Raw genomic sequence first — 21,723 nt, forward strand, 5'->3', positions numbered from 1 at the left:
AGTATATCACCATGATTATAAAAAAATATATATTCACACATATTTCATCAGAGTTCATGTAACAAATTTTACAAAATCTGTGATACCACACAAGAAAATAGAGACGTACATCACTTCAGAGAGAGCAGTTATTAAAGCTCATCTTCTTACATGTACACATACTCTTCATCAAATACATATCTTAACCCATTAGTGCATAGTGTCTGATATATCGGACATGTGCCATGTCTCACATAAATACTTCTCTAGTCGATAAATTTAATGAGTCAACAAAAATATTAGCCGGGGGGGGGGGGGGGGGAGACAGACATCCATTTGAACTTAATACAGTATTAAAATGTAATTTAAATGTAGTGCAAGTCAGCTGGAGCCCATAAAAAAATAAAATACACACGTCCGATATATCGGAGGACGCTATGCACTAATGGGTTGTGGGGTAATTGCTAATAAAAAAAACAATCTATGTACATGCATTCATGCAACTAACAAGCTTCACACTGATTTTTTTTTAAATTCCCTGACCACCAAAAACAGCACATATTGGCATTTTGCATCAGGGTTTTTCAACAAGTTAACGATTAAACGTGCACGAACAACCATGCCCTGAATAGGGGCAACCTACCCAGGCTGGATTTGAACCCATGACCTCTTGTTTAACAGGCAAGGACTTAACCTCACTGTCGGCAGGGTAAATAATAATTAAATTGCCGAAACAACCAATCAGGTAGAGTTTAAAACAGAGGTAACGAAACACACATGTTTCTGCTCAATTTCCAAAGAAAATACGAAGGGAGTGTGAAATATTTCAGAGCGCTTGCTAGTAGAGGTGAATGAGATATCTTTAAGGTGATCTTAGCCAAATCAAATTGAATATGAAGCCCATAGGCAAGAAAAGGTTGCTGACCCCTGCATCAGCAAGTTTCCCCCCAAATCCTCCTTTTCTGTCCGCTCACCCCAACTGGCGTCGTGGCAAAATGGGCACTCCCTGGCTACCGCTCATGTCTTTGCACTCACCAATGGCCAAGCAGCTGAATCATGATGCACAAATTTTTTATGAAATCAATGACAAAGTGACATCATCTACTTTATGTTTTACCTCTTATTCAGCAGAAATTGAAGTTAATTGGCAGTTGAAAACCCCAAAGACAACATAACCCCTAGTTTGCAATGGACATAACAATGAACTCTCACTTTGCTGAAAAAAAAGGGTTCTGCAAAAGATGAAATCTCTAAATGCCTCACTAAAATGCTTTGAAGAGAGTGAATAGACCCCTCATAAAATAATTTTTCCTAAGCAATTTAAATACGTGAAATGATAGTATTACATATAAAATTGAATGAGATACAGTCATCAAAGCATCTCCTTACACTGTGTCGAGTAGGACATGACATTCTTCTCTTTCCCTTTCAATGTCTATTGCAATTATCAACAGTTCGTGAATTTCTATAACTTCCTTGGACGGAATCGGAAAGGCAAATTCAATAAATTAAATGACTAGTCAGACTAAATAAAACATGAAAGATGGATAAACCAAAGCCTTAGAATATCTCATTTCACAGAGATAAAAAATCATTTAAATAAGAAATAGAACTCAGTGGATGCAATAAAATGATATCGTCACATAAAAATCAATTCCGAGAATAAAATAAATGCTGTATTACAGTAGCAAAGATTAAGTTCAGAAACATACTTTCAAAAAATTGGTAGATCTTACATCATTATGACAACCATAACTACCTTCTTGTTAAAAAAAAAAAGACACCAACTGTATCACAAATAATTCCAGATTATAAAATTCCACAGAAAAAAGAGAGATATAAACTACATGTATACTCCTAGATATTTGAAGCCTCAAGGAGGGATAGCATAAGGCAATTTCCTATACATAATTACTCTTACTAAAATATTAGGAATATAAAACTTGGGCTTGTCTTCGATAATAACAATTTTGATCTCATACTTGTGCTTTAAATGTATCAACAGTTTATGTAAAAGTTGATTTGAACACTTAGCTTCTACTTTACCAAATACATATAATATGCAAAACAATTGCAAAGAAAATACACCCAGAACCAAATTCGACATTTACGAGGCATGATGTCCTGAAAAAATACACACATTTCCTTAACAAGCAATTGATACTTTTCATTAGAATTGATCGTATTCTCAAGAAAAATCTTAATTTCAATAGAATTTAAAAATGTGCTTAAAAAATTTCACAAATAGGAAGTAAGGAACAAAAATAAGCAAATTACACACTCACAATTTGTGATTTATGCAATGCATAACAACTGTTGAGGAGGCACTTAACTTAAATTGGAATTCTGATCATGAATTGAAATTGAAGTTTGAATTTACGAATACACACCATACTCAGGGTAATTTGGTACATCACCTTCTATGATGCTGGTAGTGCATATTAAAAATGTTATGCAGTGAAAATCAGCCCATTAATGCATCACAATATACATAATCACAACTTGGGCATAAGGCAAGGCACATCCACAAAACAAGGCACAATCATTGAACATGGCACTGATGGCTGTGACTGCAAACCATAGACTCCGAACTTTCTAAGAACTGAATATCCTTTTCAAAATAAGTACAAGATTACATTGAATACACCCTTCCACTTATCACAGTTGCATATGTAACCATGTACTTGCAATTCACCATTCTTCATTGTTCTCACAATTTGAGAACTAGATAAAAGTGCTTCAGCTCAATAATGATGGATATTCCTGTACTACTATGCATTTGATATATTAGGAATATATATTCTTTAAAATGAGAGTAATTACTTCTGAAATTTTACTGATCCCCATTGAATATTTTACGATAAACATTGAAGTTGGCAAGAAAATATTATCAAAATGACTGATGCCCAGATAAGGAAAAATGAATTATGTACATATTGCATCTTCTAATAAGAGTTAACATTAATATGCACGCCCAGCATAAGGCACACTCATACGTTTTTGCAAGCATGAAATGAGAATTTTTAAATTCCTATGGATAAAATATATCTCTTTTGGAGAGGATGGCATCTGCCCATGAATAAGTCATACATTAGCTCGGAAAAACTACACCCAAGTGGGACGGATGGGAGATCTTCTCTGAGAAAAACAAGTGCATTTGTAACGTCATATAAATCATAACTGAATTTTTTGAAACATTTTTGTGGAAAAAAAATGCATAATACATACAGGTAATTATGTATAGTAATTTGATTTCTATGAACAAATTACCACAAATTACACATCAACCTTTTGACTGAGCTATCAACCATAACAGTTACCTTTGAAACTTTAAATATGGATGGAATTGCAGATTGAAACACCCAAAATTAACCATCACAGTTTATAATAGGACCAATTGAACAGAAAATAACTAGTGTTCTGGGGTGCTTATAAAAATACCAAATTAAGCTCTATGAGTGAAAAAATAATTCTGACTTTAATCAAGTACACATGTAAAACTTATATCTTGAAGTATTATTCTAAGGTGCAACAAATACCTAAAAGTTCACTTCAAAATACTTCATATTCAACAAGCACACAGCAAGATGGAAATCATATTACATATTATCTGGAATATTAGTTCAACACTGAAAAATATACCAAACACAGCTGCATTTCTTAGATGTCAAAATAAATATTTAGTAATTTAAATAATAGCATAGTAATATAGAAAATATTAAGTAAACCTCAGAGATAATCATACATTGCTAATATGCATGTACTGTACATATTCTTTTAGAATGGCAAAATTGTACTATACGTACAGGGTTAAGTAAGCCATGATCATAGAATCATGATGACATTTAGATACCTCTGCACTGACAATAAGTGATAAGGCACATGAACAGCCTGAAGCATTGATATAATGTGTACACAGCATTTTCAAAATCAAAAAAAATAGTAGAGAATGCAAGTAACTGAATCATTTATGCAAACTGCATTCTAAGACGGTATTGCATTATCTACATAACGCTAATTGATAAGTCACACGAGGAGTAAATATACAATAATCGCAGATCCAACAACTCCTATGCAACCAATATCGCATTATTGTAGTCAATAGTTTTTACATCCATTACATTTCTAGTATAATTGACGATTAAATAATACATGAGTGCAGCCCCAGGCAAAAAGTGACCCATTTCAGCAGAGGCTTTTGAAAGATCAGCTGGTGGACATAATGTTGCAATTCAGCACCCACGCTGATACTGTTAAGACACACACACTAACAAAAATATTTTGCGACACATTGCAGAGATTCAAAAAATCATTTGAGTCACTGGGTCGTCATCACTGGATTTTTGAGTCTATCCAAGTCAAATAAACTTAAAATAAAGGAAAAAATGGCAAATTTTAGAGCAACAATGCCCTTCAACCCTTGTCATCGACCCAGTATAACCCCTGACACCTGGTGGATGGAAGGGAAGTTAAATAGGCACTTGATCAACTTTTTGTGAATTACTCAAAAACCGTGACAACAATTCAAGAGTACAAAATCGAAGTATGTAAAAAGTTATAGCTTCTGCAAGTTGGGAAAAGGTTGAAAATAAAATTCCTTAATTTATTGAATCCTTCACCCCAATCTTTGAGTGACAGCTTACTCAAATTAGAATACATAGTTGAATTTACTGCCCCGTAGAGTAAGGCAAAGCAAACAAGGGACGTGATGAAAGATTTCAAGCTTTCCTGACTGACGGATGGCTTGAGTGATTTCTTTTTGGGTATTACGCAGGGTCTGATGGTCCAGGCAGGCCAATGATTTGCTAGAAGTCTTTTCTAGCACCCTTAGGGTCCAGGTGCAGCATTTGAAATGGAGAAAAACGCAAGTAGAATCCACCCAAAACAGAGGAAAGAAGGGTGCTCAGGAATCATCTGCTCTGAGACAGGATATCCCAAAGATGAAGAGCTACACTCCTTGCCACTCGCAAATGGTTCACTTGTTTGGACCAAAACTGTATGCCATGTATGACACTGTTCATAGCTTAGCCAACATTTCTTAGATTCAAAAGTCAACCGCACTATACATTAAGCACTTACCATCTTAACCATCTGTTACTTATTAAATAGAAATGCTTAAAGAATGACCCCAGTTTATCAATTTCAAACCTACTAATTAAAGCAATTTACCTCCCTTATGCTGCAAAAATACAGCCAAACATTAGAAAAGTGCCTGAATACATAATGCCAAGCAATAACAAAGTGTCTTCATTACAGCCATATTGCTGATCCAAAAATACTTTTAAAATGATTGAAGACTATAAATAGGGCTACATCACTCAGGTCATAAAATGAAGGAACAGTGAAATTATAAATCTAACCAAATTAATAGCATGGTTTTACCAAATTATGCATCATTGATACGTTCTTCATGGCACTAATGAAATACATACTCAAGCAATCAGGTACAACAACACTGCACACATTCATGAAAGCCTTAGAACACACAATTACAGCCTTACAAGCAAAGCAATGCCATTAAAAATATAGAATGAGATTCTAGATTTATGGGTAGTAATACTGCGCTCGAGGTACCATGATGATAAATCATTGATGCTCAGCAATAGAAGCATACCCTTTAAGAAATAATGCCTAGAAAATGAATTAACAGGAAATGACAGCCATAGTATGAATGCATACTGTAAACTCATTAAGCTCATACAGAAAAAAAACTTATAGAGGACATATCAACAGTAACTATGTCCATCAGATTTACTGCAGTAAAAAAATCTAATTTGTAAAAAATCACTCTCTCATTTACATTTCTGGCATCACAAATATATAACCTCTGTCTTTCAGTCATTTTGTTCAATGCAGGTAGTGAGAAAATACTTCAATCACTTTAACAAACAATGGTTTCTAACATTGAAAACAATACAAGTAAGACATTAAGTCTTAATAGAGCAATGAGGAATAGCACACAAATAGGCCTTCATGTATACCACAAATCTCAAAGCTCAATCAACACCTCCAAACCCTTCCGTTAATTATATATGTAACATAAAAATACTGATGATTGTATTTTATTTCAATACAAAAATAAATAACATAAAAATAACTGAAGTGACATAATTTTCCTCATTAATAGTGAACTCTCGATTTGTACGACCAACTAATATGGAATGCGAACTATGTACTAAGAATAATTATTAATAAATTCATCCTGAATGTATACATATATAAAGCAAATTTCCACGTAAAACCGTAAAAAACTATCAAGTAGAGTAAGGCAATAAAAATAAATTAGATATTTTCCATAGACATATGGAAAAGGAATAAAATATCAACATTTTACAATTTTTTGCGAGGCAAGCTAAAAGCACAACGCACACTTTTAGCGATGAAAAACTCACGAAAAAGGCAGACACAAATGATCCCTAAGACAGATACAAGCCCGAGGTGAAAATAATATTTGGATGAGACGTTACCTCAAGTCCATGAGTAGCAGATGATACCTGTGACAGAGAGAGATAGAGATGGGTATTACTGAAAAACCCCACACTTTAGCCCAGTTAATAACTCAAGAGAAAAGGCAGCCATTATCCTTCAAAATGACCGTCCCGATTTATGAAAACACACTCTTTACTACATCATGCACCAATTTTACCTCACAGAGCAATTCATAGGAGACCTAGATGTCACAGGACAGGTTTCTAGTCAAAGATAGGAGCAGAATATGGCAAACATTCGCAAGGCTGGGGCAAGGGACTAAGGCTGAGTGGATGGTGTGCTCTGTACTTAAGTACCAGACATTTTAACATGATGCTGGACACATTAGAACAAGAGCCCTCTAACAAAATGCCTTTGTAAAGTGCTAACACACCAATTTCATTCACTGTTAATAGGTGACAGCTGGTATCCTTTGTAGGCCACTTCAACAGTCTTTGCTTCAGTGAATTATGCCTGAAAGTGGTTCATTTAACTTCAGAAGAAAACATATATGTATTATGGCTATGTAAAATCTACGAAGTCTATTTAAAAGTACTAGCATGCAGAAAGCATGTAACTCAACATTAGTCATTTTGGCATAGAACCAAAGGGCTGAAGTGACCTACGGAAGCACAAATGGGTTAAAGCTTGCCACACAAGTTGCCCACCATAAATTTTCAAACTGAAAGAGCTCACAATCAGTTCTAAGGCCAGGAGAGACAGGAGATTTCACACAGTTAAGTCTTCCATTAAGAATGATCAAACTACTAAGCATTAATGAAATCGTAGAGTAGCACTTCACAAAGGTTCTTTTAAAGTGCCACGGTACACATTGAAAGCTCCTAATACTAATTCAATCTACCCTATTTTCAGATTTTGATGTGGCCCATGTAATTATTTCTCAGAAAATTGTTCCTTCCACACAAATTTCACCTCTGTGAAGTATTTACCAATTGCAATAAGACAAAAGACTTTAATGAGACGTGCCCATACAGACATTTAAACTCCCAAAGCACTCACATTCACTAGCCATTCTGCATCAGGGATGAGCACTAATGGCATTCGGGATCATTACACAGGATGCACGATAAATTATATGCATGAAGATTTGAAAATGTGACCCACAATGCTGGGAAAAGATAACAAAGTTAATGAAGGAAATGCTATGACTCATACTCAAGGTAGACGGAAGGAAAGAATAGGTGCGACAACATTTAACGGCAAAGCTGATCCATAATTAGTACTTTGGTGAATTTAATTTGTTTTTGCACATTTCCAGTAATCTGGCATTATTGATAACCTGGCCATATCATGGTAGCATATGTGTCAAATTACGGAGAATACATAGTAGGCACGAGAAGGATTGACTGACCTGTATTTGAATGGGAACAGACGAAGCATTGGAGGAAGAGGACGAGAAGTGGATGAGCTGAGGTGACTGAACGTCTGCGTGAGGGAGCGAGTGATCCCCGCCAGGAGGCAGCTGCACGAGTATTCCAGGGGAGAGGGGTGATGCATCTTGGTCAGGCATTGGGGAGCGAAAATCCCCAAGCAGCTCATTCGAATCACGCACGGCTGTTGCAACACTCCTCTCCTCAACTCCTTCCACTGCCAACGTGGGTGCTGCTTTGTTGCTGGCAACAACTTCCCCCCCAACTCTTGGAGATTCTGGGATAGATGCACAGCTCTCTTCCACCGAGTGACCGTCGCCAGTGCTCAGAGTCTTGCTGTGTATTTTACGAACGTGCAACTTCAGGTCCCACCTTCCAGCATATTGTTTCGGACAATGGGGACATGAATACCGCTTTTTCCCACCGTGGCGCCACAGGTGTTCCGTGAGTCTCGCCTTGGAGATGAATGTTTTCCCACACGACTTGCACTTATAGGGTCGCTCACCTGAAACGAATGAATGCGGAATGAGCAAGCAGGATTGGAGATCGAAAATCATTATTTAGTAAAAGGCATTCAATTAAAGTCCCAAATATCTTCAATTCACAATTACGCCTATTCCCTTTCGTACTGTCAATCAATCATATTCTCAACCCTCCGAGGACCATGAGTATAAATTTAACAAGGATGCAGCTGAGCTGATTCTTCCTTCCTGGGTAAAGACTGAGGTGGGAACCACCACTGGGTGTACTTTATTCTTTGAAGTGATAACCACCAGTGGGGCAGTTTGAGTCCACTGCAGCTAAGGAATATGCTAGAGGCCCTCTCAGGACAGTGCCCCAATAGTATAGCATAAGCCCACTTCTCAGACTTGGCCCAGCTAATTCCTAGGCCTTAGCAGCCTAGGCGTTAGACTGAGACCAGTGTCAGGCAGAGCCACCAGGGAGCACAAATCCCATTTCCTTCAACTTCAAACCTCAAACTACATTCTGAAGTGACAGCAGAGACTGGGGTCATGTTAAACACTGAATGTGTGCATTTCATACAAAATTCTCATGGGTTTGTTCTGACGATATGTAAGTGGTGCGCTAAGCTGGTCAGCCAATTTGTGATATGCTATCAAGTCTAGCAAGATAGTGACCTACTGGTGGGTCACAATTAACTTCCAGTCTTACCAAATAGGTTACCACATACAATTTAGACACAACAAGTTTCATGTCTCATTTCTCAAAATGAAGAAGAATACCACATTGACAATTGCACAAAGAAGTACACAGAATATGAACAGATTGTACATTAAATTTTTTTTAAATAATACATCACTCATGTATTGACGACTAGCCACTTTCGTTAATCCTATTATTTTAATGATTTAAAATTTTGGAACCAACGGATGGTAAGAAAATCATGAATAGCTATTGCCTTTTGCAATATACAGTTGATTGTTGAATTGCAACCTATGGGCAGGTCACTTTGCAGCAAATGTGTTCAGGAAATAGCAATGGACTAGCGAGTGTTAAACCTTGATGGAGTACCAGTAAGTACTACTCATACCATAGGAGAACATTACTCCAAAAACATATGCAAGCAAAATTGAGACTTTTTGATAAAGTTCCCTAGTAAAAAAGAATTTCACAAAGTTGGTAATTTCAAGAAGTGTTTCAACAATGTACAATATTCTCAGGTAATATAAAATAAGGGGGTAAAAATCGACAATATTAATTACACATATGTATTCCTAAATTGCAACAAACTACATAGTGATTTTTCATGAGGCATTAATGAATTATCACTACTAACTGTACACATATCAAGATAAGCTGTAACAAAATCGAATATAAAGTGATCGATGTCCCTTTTGTAAACAACACACAAAAATGACACACTCAAAATCACTCACCTGTATGAATCCTCATGTGATACAAAAGCTTTTCTTTCCTTTGAAATGTCTTTGAACAATGGACACATGCGAAGCGATTTTTGGCCTCCTCAGTGTGGGAATTGAGGTGGGCATTGAAGCTGTTCTGATTAAGGAACTTCTTCCCACACACCTGGAAGTAATTATTTTTAGTCTCGATAAATATTACAAATATGGATGCTGTACACCAACTCTTCTCAGGCAAGAAACAATGAATGAATAAAGCATGGATGCATGCATTCCACACTGGATTATGAACTTCCATACAGTCGCTGAAAAAATAACTATCACTGCAACATGGTAGAGTTGTAGTCAATAAACTTTTACCGATAAAAACCATAAATTACAGAGAAGAGTTATAAAAAATGCAAATACAATATCAACAGCTTCAATTTTACCTGACACAGAAATTTCCTTTCGAGTGAATGCACTTTGATACAGTGGTTGGTCAAGTATATTTTCTTTGGGAAAGTCAGAGTGCAGTGTGGACAGGAATAAGCCTCCTTCTCCACCAAACGTTCATGGCGATTCACTTTGTGCTTCTGCAATGACGTCCGGAACTTAAATTTCACTCCACACTCATCACATATGAAACTCTGGGCATCCCTATAAATGTTCATAGGAAATACTACCATTAAACAATGCAAGGATATTGAACAATAATGCATGAAGAAAGAGCGTTGCACAAAAATAAAAGAAAGCCAACATAGCCAGCTGTATTTTCTCCTCCACTTGAGAAGGAGAGAATATTATATTTTAGGCATGGAGTGTATTCAATACATGTATGCATTTACATTTCAAGCATATAATTATGGCCTAGAGTGAAATACAAGTGATTTCTGATCAATTAATTGAAAATGGTAATGGGTTTTGAATTTTTGCCTTTAATAACCATTGGCATGTTACTTCAACCATCTTTGTGATTACATATCAATATTCAGCATAAATTAAACATGTGGTTGCAACTCCTTAGCCGCTTAGCTATAGCAACACAAACATTTTGTGGGATGCACTTTGTAGTTAGCATGGAGACTCTTAGTAACGTAATGTGCAGTGGTGGAAGGGATCTGAACTAGGGCTGATTGTGTTTGACATATGATTCGTTCATTTAATGCTATACATACACAAAGAGAATGGTAGCTTATTTTTACAATGCACTCCGAGTAATCATAGATACTTCAACTTTCAAAGACATATTTTCCACAATAAAAGCTTTATTCACAGAGATTTAAAAAAATTATCATAACTAATTTCTAGAAAATTTATTTGATATATTGCAATAAACATAATTTCTATCATTATTTGCACAGATGGTGAGGAAACTTAGTGACATTGTGGTCAGTTTGAAGCATTCCTCAGATGGGGAGAGAACAGTAATTTTCCCCAGTTACCATGGTGATTAGCAACAACAATGGAAGCTTGACACAGAGGTGAAGGACTGAAGATGAATGATTTCGCTGCAATATTCAGGTTTCACTCCATAAAGGCATCAATTACTGCATAGAAATGAGAGCTTTGAGTGAGTATTAAGAATACCACTGCAAAATCTCATCCAGATAGGAAAATTATAGGTACTTCATCATAAAGCCTACCCTTAGCAGCTTACAAAGGGACTAAATTTACACAGATTCTGAACATATTGTGCAATGAAAGTCAAATCATCAAAAAAATAGCTGTAATCAATTTTCAATAGGGTGGTTTCTTATTATATATTTTTTTATTGCCTAAATCGAAAGATTATTATTCCTGGAGTACACATTTCATGAATTGATTTTTAAATGACCACAAGTATGTATTTTTCGTGATTATCTGAAAAGTGAAAATTTTCTAGCACGCGAAAATGCGACGGCTAAGTATGAATGCTGGGAAAAGTCTGCGTGACATCATTCTTGTTCTGGCTGCTACTGTGTGAGGCCACCTTGGTGTGAGGCTATGAGTGCCGCTACGAAGCGGGTTGCTAGCAGGTAGCAGAGTACCCTGCTAGCAGTTAGCACTTGGCTTAAAAAAAAGGATTATTAATACCCTATCAAACGAAGGAAACTTTCTCACCTTAGGCAATTTTAATAAGTGATTATTAAGAAATGTTTCCCTGACCTCTGTGCCTCATGCATGCATTGTTAATATCAGATGATGTAAAACTCCTGACTACTCATTTAGCATCTAAGTCCCTGTTACGTAATGTGGAGTGGCATCGCATGGGCGCCAACCTCGCGTTTTTCAAATGAGATTAAAATTGACCATTAACATTCGCCTAAACTGGGATTTTCAGATGCAAAAAATTTGTATATTATGAATACAGTAATGGTGGGTAACGAATCGCAATCGATACCTTGCATTTTCTTTGATGAAGGAAACTACCCTATTTATCCATTGGTTTCTAAGATAGCAGAGATTTGAGTTGTTTACAACAAATCCATCAATTTTTGCGTTGCAAACAATTTATTTTCTGCAAACTGTTAATAACACATTTGGCTTTCTTGTATCAAAATTCCAACTCATTGGAATAAAAACTACAGGAATGCCAAGCGCTCAAAATTGGGCAAATTGATTTTACATGCAAAAAACAGGAACTTTTTTAGAAAAAATTAAGTATAGGAAATAAAATGGGGCCAAAATTAAAAAAAAATAAATGATTCAACACAGAAATAAATTCTCTATTACACATTTGCTTTTTGTTGCATTGAATTTGATTGCTTAGTTTAACGCGACAGAGCTCCTCGAACTCAGGTGTCTTGCCTTTTTTACAGACAGTACATGCGTTAATAAGTATATATGAATATCACAACTAATAAATGCTGACTAATAACATTAACAATTTCCTTAAATGTTCAAAATGTGTATTTTATACTGCATAAATAAAAGCAAAGCAATAAAGATAATGCATATATTACAAAATGCTACCATAAGACCTTAAACTATGTATGAATATTGGAATGGAAGAAGTGCTATGAGTGTAAAACTGCCAAAGAAAAAACCTGCTCAAACTCCATTAATTTTACATTTCAAGTGTTTACTAATCCACCTATCCTTTAGATATAGAGGTTAGCTGCGAGATAAGCGAGTCCTCTCATTGAATAAGCAGTCATGGAAAAAAAGCGGCGGTGTTCTGAGGGGGTATTGGGCTACCCTTGGGTAAGGTAGACCATTTAAATTATACCAAAACCTGTGAAGATACCGTGACTTGGCGACTGGGGGCCGCCAACAATTATGCCTCTCATCACCCAGGGGAGAGGGCAGCAGCTCTTCTTCACATGTGCGAAGGTGGAGACCATACTGGTCGGTACAGTGACACACATTCCAATACGGGCGTGGTAACATTTACTTTAACGGCTGTAGCACTACGATGTGGAAGGCAAGGGGAAACCACCACATTATCATCCCGAGGAGTCGCAGCTACTCCACTCAATTTATATAATGACATGATGGAATTCTCTCGGGTAAAATATTCCGGAGGTAAACTAGTCCCCCTTTCGGATCTCCGGGCGGAGACTACTCGAGAGGGTACATCGGTCAAAGGTGATAGAATGTTACGGATAGGAACATGGAACGTCAGATCACTTCGCACCTGCGGTAAGCTAGAGAACTTGAAGGTGGAGATGCGAAGAATGAACCTCGATGTATTAGGCATCAGCGAAATGAAGTGGCCCCAGGAAGGAGACTTTTGGAGTGAAAGCTACAGAATGATACACACGGGATCGCTAAATGGTAATGCTGGAGTAGGCATAATGCTTAGAAAGAGCGCCGGGATGCGTGTTAAAAGCTACCTGCAGTTTAATGAAAGGATAGTAATGGTGAAGATAGATACTAAACCCGCAGCTACTGTAGTGGTACAGGTGTACATGCCTATGTCAGATTATGAAGATGAAGAAGTAGAAGATTTCTATCAACATATAGCAGAAGTTATCAAGTACGTAAGAGGGGAAGAAAATCTTATTATTTTAGGTGACTGGAACGCCGTCGTCGGTGAAGGTCAAGACGGAATAATAACTGGGAAATATGGGTTAGGTAACCGAAATGAAAGAGGAGAAAGCTACTTCAATTCTGCACTGAGCACAGGCTAGTGGTTGCCAACACTTTATTCAAAAACCCCCTGCGAAGAAGATACACGTGGAAGATGCCAGGAGACCTTAGAAGATTCCAAATCGACTACATTCTAGTGAAACAAAGATTCAGGAACCAGGTCAAGGACTGCAAAAGTTATCCAGGGGCAGATATCGATAGTGACCATAACTTAGTTATGATGAAATTCCACCTTAAATTTAAAAAATTGAAGAAAGCCGTGAAAAACATATGGCAGGTTGAAAAATTGAAGGAGGTTCAGCATCAACTGGCTTTTAAAGAGGCTGTAGAAAAGAAAATAGGGGAGGATACGACCAGTAAACCAATGGAAGAGAGTTGGAAAACTATTAGAAGTGGTCTGCAGGCAGCAGCTGAGGAAGTTCTTGGTAAAAGAAGAGTCGTTATGAAAAACCATGGATCACGCAGGAAGTATTAGATCTCATTGAAGAAAGAAGAAAATACAAGGCCGCGAAAACAGAGGAAAGACAGAATTGCTACAAGAGAATAAGGAATGAAATATGTCGTGAAGCGCGGAAGGCTAGAGAAACGTGGATGAAAAGTATTTGTGAAGACGCACAAAACAATCTTAAACATGGAAAAGTAGAGGCCACCAATAGGATAGTAAGGAACCACTTTAAGGAAAGGGGCTTAAGATGTAATACCCTTAGGAGCAAAAATGGAGAACTAATGATTGAAAACGAAGAAAAAGGGAAGAGATGGAAGGAATATCTGGAAGATTTGTACGAAGGAAGCAGCCTCAGAACGAATGCTATCGAAAACAAGAGGGAAGTGGATGCCGATGACATGGGACCCCAATTTTAAAATCAGAATTTGATGCGGCTGTAAGAGACCTCAGGATAAATAAAGTGTCTCGCATTGATGACATTCCTGCAGAACTAATTAAAAATTCAGGAGAGAAGACGTTGAACCAGCTATACAAAATCATTAGTGAAATGTATTCCACAGGTGAGATATCAAAGGACTTCGAGAGGAACATTATAATCCCTATTCCTAAGAAGAAAAGAGCGGAGAATTGCGAAGACTTTAGGACTATAAGCCTTACTACACATGCATCGAAGATACTGACAAGGATCATCTATAGAAGAATAGAACGAAAAGCAGAAGAGTACTTGGATGAGGACCAATTTGGATTCAGAAAAAACAAAGGCACAACGGAAGCAATATTGGCCCTTAGACTGCTAATAGAGAAGAGAATGGAAAAGAACAAGCCAACGTTCGTTGCGTTTGTGGACTTAGTGAAAGCATTTGACAACGTGGATTGGAGCACAATGCTTGGAATCCTAAAGGAAACTGGGGTTCTTTATAATGATAGAAGAATCATCCATAGTTAATACAAAAACCAAGTAGCGGTGATAAAATCAGGGCCCCGCTGTGAAGAAGCAAGAATTAGGAAAGGATTGTGACAAGGCTGTTCATTGTCACCCGTAATTTTCAACGTTTACATTGAGAAAGCCATTAATGAAATCAAAGAAAAGGCATTGGGAGTGATTATCCATGGAGAAAAAATTAGCATGCTAAGATTTGCCGATAACATAGCTGTTATAGCAGAAACAGAGATGGAATTGAAAAATATTGTGGTTAATATGTGTAGGGTAATGCGTAGATATCAGCTAAAAATAAGCACGAAGAAAACCAAGATCTTAGTATGCAGCAGAAGAGAAGTCAAGACTAACATTAAAATAGGGAAGCAAAAACTGATAGAGGTGGATGAATTCGGTTACTTGGGACGCAAGATAACTAGTGACGGGAGAAGAAAGAAATTATCAGCAGAATAGCCCAGGCGAAGAGAGCATTCCACCAAACGAGGGACCTGCTTACAGCGGGAAACTTAAATATAGAAGTAAAGAAACAATTTATAAGAACCTACATTTGGAGTATGCTACTATACGGAAGTGAGGCATGGACAATGACCGCAGCGGAGAAAGCAAGGATAGCCTTCGAAATGAGGTGCTACAGAAGAATGATGAAAATCAAATGGATCGACCGAGTTAGTAACGAGGAAGTCCTAAGAAGAGTAGGAGAGAAGAGAAGCCTCATGAAAGCCTTAACAAGAAGACGGAACAACCTTATAGGCCACATCTTGAGACATGATGGCCTGATGAAGACAATCGTCGAAGGACAAGTGAAAGGCAAGAACGGAAAAGGAAGACCTCAAACAAAATATATGGAACAAGTAAAGTGAGATATGAAAGAGAAGAAATACGTAGGTGTGAAAAGATTAGCTGATAGGAGAACTGAGTGGAGAGCTGCGTCAAACCAATCCTAGGATTGTTGACCAGTGATGATGATGATGATGATGATTATAAAAAAACATAATAAGAGCTCTTCCAAGTCTCTACCTATGGAGATTATGTTTTAAAATATTTAATTAGGCTACCATGGGATCAAAAAGCCAACATGTTAAATAAAAAAGGGGTAGGAGGCCTTAGAAAGCATTTGGGATACAGTTCACTGACAACTTTTGGTGAAATTTACAACATTGTGAACATGTCCCAGGAATCAATCAAACCAAGAGTTAGGAGGAGGTGCTGCCAGCACCAAAAATTGTGGCCATTCAGAATTCAGCCATTGGCAATCCCTCTGTGACATTCTCCGAACCTATGCAGGTCTTTCAAAATGATGAATAAAAACCCTCTTCAAGGGTTAACTAAATGGCACATCATGAAGCCACAAAGTATTCAACTATTAAATACTGCACTATCTTTTTTTAAGTTTAGAATGAATTCCCTGATACTGATGTGGTTATATCCTGGCTGACAAACGCCATTAATAACAATTTGCACGGCACCATATGTACATACATAGTTAAGAAAACAGGCTGAGTAAACAAGCAAATGGCATTTTTTTAATTATCATTAAATAGTAGCAGAAATTATTCCTTCAACGTGGATTTGGTGCACTCACCTGTGGTTCTTTTTCTTATGCAGATTGAGTTCTCTACGGGAAGCATACTCCAATGGACATAGCTCACACTTATAAGGACCACAAACACATCTTGGCAGGTGGTACATTATACGGTTTAGGCTTCGATACTCCTCTAAACAAATACTGCACACAAAGCGATGGATTTCAGACAAGGCTTCATAGTCAGTAATAACAGAGCTTTGCTTGCGAGAACATTTTGCATCAGAAGCTTCTTTTTCACCAAATATCTTTGCCTTCAAATCCTTGTAATCATTAGAGTTTTCACATTTGATATCATGTTTGGCCACTGAAGTCAGGCTTTTCATTAGCTTTCCTAAATCTGCCTTTTCATTTTCCTGAAAATATTATCTACATTTAAGTGCACAGTAAAATCACACAGTTACATCATGTAAATATCCAATGCAAGCAGAAACCATTCAAAGACCGATCAAATGGGGTTCATATGTAGCATAAAAACTGCCCTATATTGGCTCAAATCTTTACTAAATAATAAGAGAGGCGGAAATCAAGTATTACCAAGCATTCAAGGAAATTTTTCGAAAATTCTAAATTACATAAGTACTTTTGCAAAAAATATTTAAGTTTCAAGGTCATTTTGGAAAACATTTTCTAATTAGAATCTATGTTGCATTGCAATTACAAAGAGCATTTCAAAAGCTACTACATGATACCTTCCCAAGCTCAGTAGCTTTATTAGAAGAGCTACTGGAGCTAATAGAAAAAAGTTCTGTTGACTCTTTTTAATCCTCTTTTCGTCAATTTTACAAGTCCATATTTTGAAAATGGCTAAATGCATATAATTAAAAATTGGTGCTTTTCACAGCCTCAACACATACTATGATTAATCGAAAGTTATGTAAAATCTAAAACAGAGAGGTCGATAAGGTGTGCTGATTTGACAAAGAATAAGCCATCCCCAAAATACATATAGTGCACTTACACAAGAAATAACAGAGTGGTAAGGATATGAGAAGTATAATTTTGTTTTCAAAGGAGTTTATGCATGAGAGAGCTGAAGAGAGTTTCCCTTGAGTTGAGTCTGTTTTATACAGGGCACTAAATTGCTCACATTCAAGCTGCGTCCTTTTTTCAACCAGGCGTGCAGTAGTTATATAATCCCAGCAGAGGCTATTCCATAACCTTGCATTCCTGCAATTTACATCTTTGTATGATGCACCTTGGAATGCATGTATTCTCTTGTGCTTTAGGTTGAGCAATTTGCAACTTGCTGCGTATAAAACAGGCTTATGAGTGTAAATGAAGATTAATCAAGTCTGATCTGAAGTGTAGGACTTTACGGACATTCACAGAGTAACTTGCAAGTGCACACAATGAGTGAGTGTCTCCGTCAAGGTCAATAATTTTTAATGCTAAATATTTTCAACAGTGAAATTTTTGCATGTTTAACAATTCTCCCAAATAATACCGTACTACGTAAAACACAGAAAAAACTGGGAATTTGTATAATCTGACACAGTAGTATTTTCAGGAGAGAATACCATAGTTAGTTTCATTAGTTTTCAAGACTCATTTGAGTCAGCTCATAATATTATGTTCATCACCTTAACCTCTGAGGGGATGAATTTACTCTTACAGAACATTCCTGCAAAATAATAAAATATTTCATCAAAAATTAAAGGTAATCAGGCAGGAATTAATAATACATTAGATAATCAAGATTAAACTGATAATTTTCGCTTCCATTCCTCCATTCTGTGATTACACCCCTAAGAAATAGTTGTCCACTGCTCAGTCTCCTCCGCTCCTTCACTTTCCCACTCCTGAAATTTGCCTCAAAATTCTATCACTTTATACTACAACACATCATGAACATATTTACCTTCTCATTTTTTGATGATATGTCAGAGATTCCTTCAACCAATTCTTCATCACCACTGATTTGGGCATCAACTGGATTTGAGTTGCAAACATGCTTACGATAATATGCCCAATCTTTGAAAACAAAAAAGCATTCTTTACAGCAAATGAAGGGAGAGGCGTTGGAAGCCAAGCATTTCATTTTGCCCAACTGCCAAGAGTCCTCTTTAATGCTGTCACTAACTGCTACTCCTCGCTCCCTCTCAGTGGGCTCTGGTTCAGCGGTTGCAACTTTTTCACGTGCTTCCTCTCCCCCATCTTTGCGTTTGCTTTTTTTCTTAGCTCTGATTTTTGAAAGGGATGACCCATCCTCCCCATCACTTTTCATTGCTACAGAATTTATAATCACAGAGTTTACCAAGGCACATTCGGAAAAGCCCTCATTACATTGCATATTACAGTTCTCAGGAGCACTGTGTAAGGCCTCTGGTGACTTTGTGTTAAAATCCTCATCACTATCACTGCATACAATTCTCTTGTGACTCCTGCTAGCTTCATCACCACCTTTACCAGTTGAATTATTAATTCCTGGTATATTATCACTTTGTGACTTCAACTCAAGCGATTTATTGTCAGCATCTTTCTGATGTGAAAATGTTTCTTTAATTACAGTTTTCTGCAAGCATATTTCATTATTCAAGTGAAGCGCACTTTTTCTTTCACTATGGTTTCCATCTGTTTCAACTGTAGTCTGACATCCTTGTAAATCTGATGAATCAAGATGGATGGCACACGGTTCGTTCACAGCTTTGTAGTCCACTCGAAGGGAACTTTCTTTGGGCATATGTAGGGCGTCTTCAATCAAGCAACCGATTTCAGTGGAATGCCGAAAGTCAAGGGGGTATTCTTGACTAACGCTCGAAAGTTTTGTAACGTCTACATGGTTCGAGTAACTAGATTCTAGGTGGCTAGAGTTGTTACTTGATTTTTTCCTGCAGTACTGGCACGTATTGGCTCCTAATTTGCTGTCATGAGTGAAGAGCCTGAAAAAATGGTCAAAAGGTTCACATAGAGTTCATTCACTTTACGAAAGCACAGTCGTGAATTAAACAAGGGTAATTACGACTGATACCGAGACTTACTTCTGACATGAGAGGCACTGAAAGGAGCCGCAATTGTCACTTTCTGATGAATGATTAGAAATATCTTGCAGGTTTATCTGATTAGTTAACAAGTCAGCCGATTTAGAATCCGAATTCCACAAAGAATCAGAGGCATCAACATCTAGATTATCTTCAACAATGATCTTAGGAGAGAATAAAGGCATTTCATTGAGAAGAGACTGTGGTATGACATCCACGGGGTTGACAACACTTCCACCCCTAATATTTTCCTTGATAAGCTTTTCATCTTCTGGGACTAGAAGAAAACCATAGACGTGAGGATATTAATAAACCACGGATGAATCCTGAAAACAATCAATGCAAAGAAACGAACATAGATAAAATAGCTATATTAGCCGACTTACTATGAGAGGACTCGATATTTTCAGGCAGAGAAGGATACATAGACAACTCTCTAGATTTTATTTCCAACGCATTTGCATTCTTTTTGTAATCCGCCAAAAGTTCCTGTTTGGAAAACAACTTAATCATCAAATACTGCACATACACTTCTCTATAGGTTCACAACGCCATGTAAGTAAAGAGTGAAACAAACCTGTACTTCAAAAAATAACTCATCGATGATTGGAATAAAACTACACGATAATGAACCGATATATTCATCTTTTAGCTTATAGTTGAATATAAGCACCTCAAAGACGTCAAGAGATGCTACCTGTAAAATTTTAGACAACATACCATTTTGTAAACAAGCCAGTATACAATTAAGGACAGATAATAGCAAGCTGACAAAAAAGTTATTGCAACGAAGGGCAGGAAAGTCTAAAATTTAGTCTTTCAGAAATTTATACTTGGAATGTACCTTGATTAAAAACTCTTCCAGAATAACAAAGATATTTCTCCGTGAAATTTCTACCTCCGCCATTTCTCCTCCTCAAGCAATCTTCACATAGTGTTAATTTCAGCATCGATCCATTACTTTTGCACTGAAACACAGGTACAAAATAGTGGAATAAGGCACTGCAACAAATACACCGAGGACATCTCTCTCCTCCCACCACCTGCTCTTCCCTCGGATTCCCGAAACAAACAAACAAAAGACTGTAGGAACCCGAAGTTCAACAAGCGGATATTTGAAGTTTTGAAAATCGGAGGGACCACATCTTACCATTGCATTCACATCATCCCTAGGAAAACCATATACAGTAACTAGCCTCTTAATGGGTGAGTGGGTACCACTTTTGCCCATTGCTTATTTCGCTTGCCAAAAATTGCATTAAATGTAATTCAATTACTTTGCGACAAAAAGAATGAAAACGAATTTTAAAAGCATGCCTTTTGCGTGTATTTTCTCTTGTTAAATATGATATGTAATTAAAACATGCTGCAAAACTATAGTATTAACAGTAATATAGTCAGGCCGCATTTTTTACCCTCTGATTTCTGGCTTTTTTCCATCTACCACAGCACCGTTGTCCTCGTCCTTTTTCCATTATATGTTCCTATCCCCCTGTTAAAAATTCCCCATTGAAAATACCCATTAAAATTCCTTATAGGGAATTGGCAATGGGGACTACCATTCCCTATAGGGACACCCATTCCCTATAGGGACTGTAATTCCACATTGAAAATACCCATTAAAATTCCTTTTAGGGAATTGGCAATGGGGACTACCATTCCCTATAGGGCCGGCAACCAGGGGGTTCTGGGTTCGAGTCCCAGTCAGGCCGCATTTTTACCCTCTGATTTCTAGCTTTTTCTATCTACCACAGAACCGTTGTCCTTGTCCTTTTTCTATTCCATGTTCCTATCCCTTTCTTTCCTTACCTGTGAATTTATTATATACAAAAAGGTTTGGGGAAAGCGCACTAAGCGATAGTATAAGTATGTGGCCGATCGAGGAGAACGGACAAAAATAACACTAATAAAAACATAGGAACACATACAAAAAGGACACTCACAAAGAATCTTTTAGACGTTTGAGCGGGTTGACCCGCTATCCTCAGTGCCGATGGCGAACTG

The 21,723-nt window shown here is 37.1% G+C and overlaps 1 protein-coding gene across 1 annotated transcript; it reads right to left on the reverse strand.

Annotated features, from left to right (window-relative positions):
* Positions 1-558: 558 nt before the first annotated feature.
* LOC124158468 (zinc finger protein 470-like) lies at positions 559-20,766 on the reverse strand. The gene is made up of 10 exons (XM_046533583.1): positions 20,564-20,766; positions 20,297-20,416; positions 20,106-20,208; positions 19,720-19,996; positions 18,600-19,620; positions 16,739-17,094; positions 10,153-10,360; positions 9,737-9,887; positions 7,820-8,343; positions 559-6,473 (listed from the first exon to the last, which is right to left on the reverse strand). Exons 1-10 carry the CDS (start codon positions 20,624-20,626, stop codon positions 6,396-6,398), a joined length of 2,901 nt encoding a protein of 966 aa, XP_046389539.1. The 5' UTR covers positions 20,627-20,766; the 3' UTR covers positions 559-6,395.
* Between the last annotated feature and the right edge of the window lie 957 nt (positions 20,767-21,723).

Source organism: Ischnura elegans, chromosome 5, assembly GCF_921293095.1.
Source record: "Ischnura elegans chromosome 5, ioIscEleg1.1, whole genome shotgun sequence".
Lineage (NCBI taxonomy): Eukaryota > Metazoa > Arthropoda > Insecta > Odonata > Coenagrionidae > Ischnura > Ischnura elegans.

Bases quoted from the DNA above. Each gene is read 5' to 3' on its own strand.
- LOC124158468 (XM_046533583.1), bottom strand. From the start codon at position 20,626: ATGGCGGAGGTAGAAATTTCACGGAGAAATATCTTTGTTATTCTGGAA. The intron at 9,888-10,152 runs GTAAAATTGAAG...AATTACTTCCAG, and splicing joins AAAGGAAATTTCTGTGTCAG to GTGTGTGGGAAGAAGTTCCT. The intron at 6,474-7,819 runs GTCAGTCAATCC...TCTCTGTCACAG, and splicing joins CTGTTCCCATTCAAATACAG to GTATCATCTGCTACTCATGG.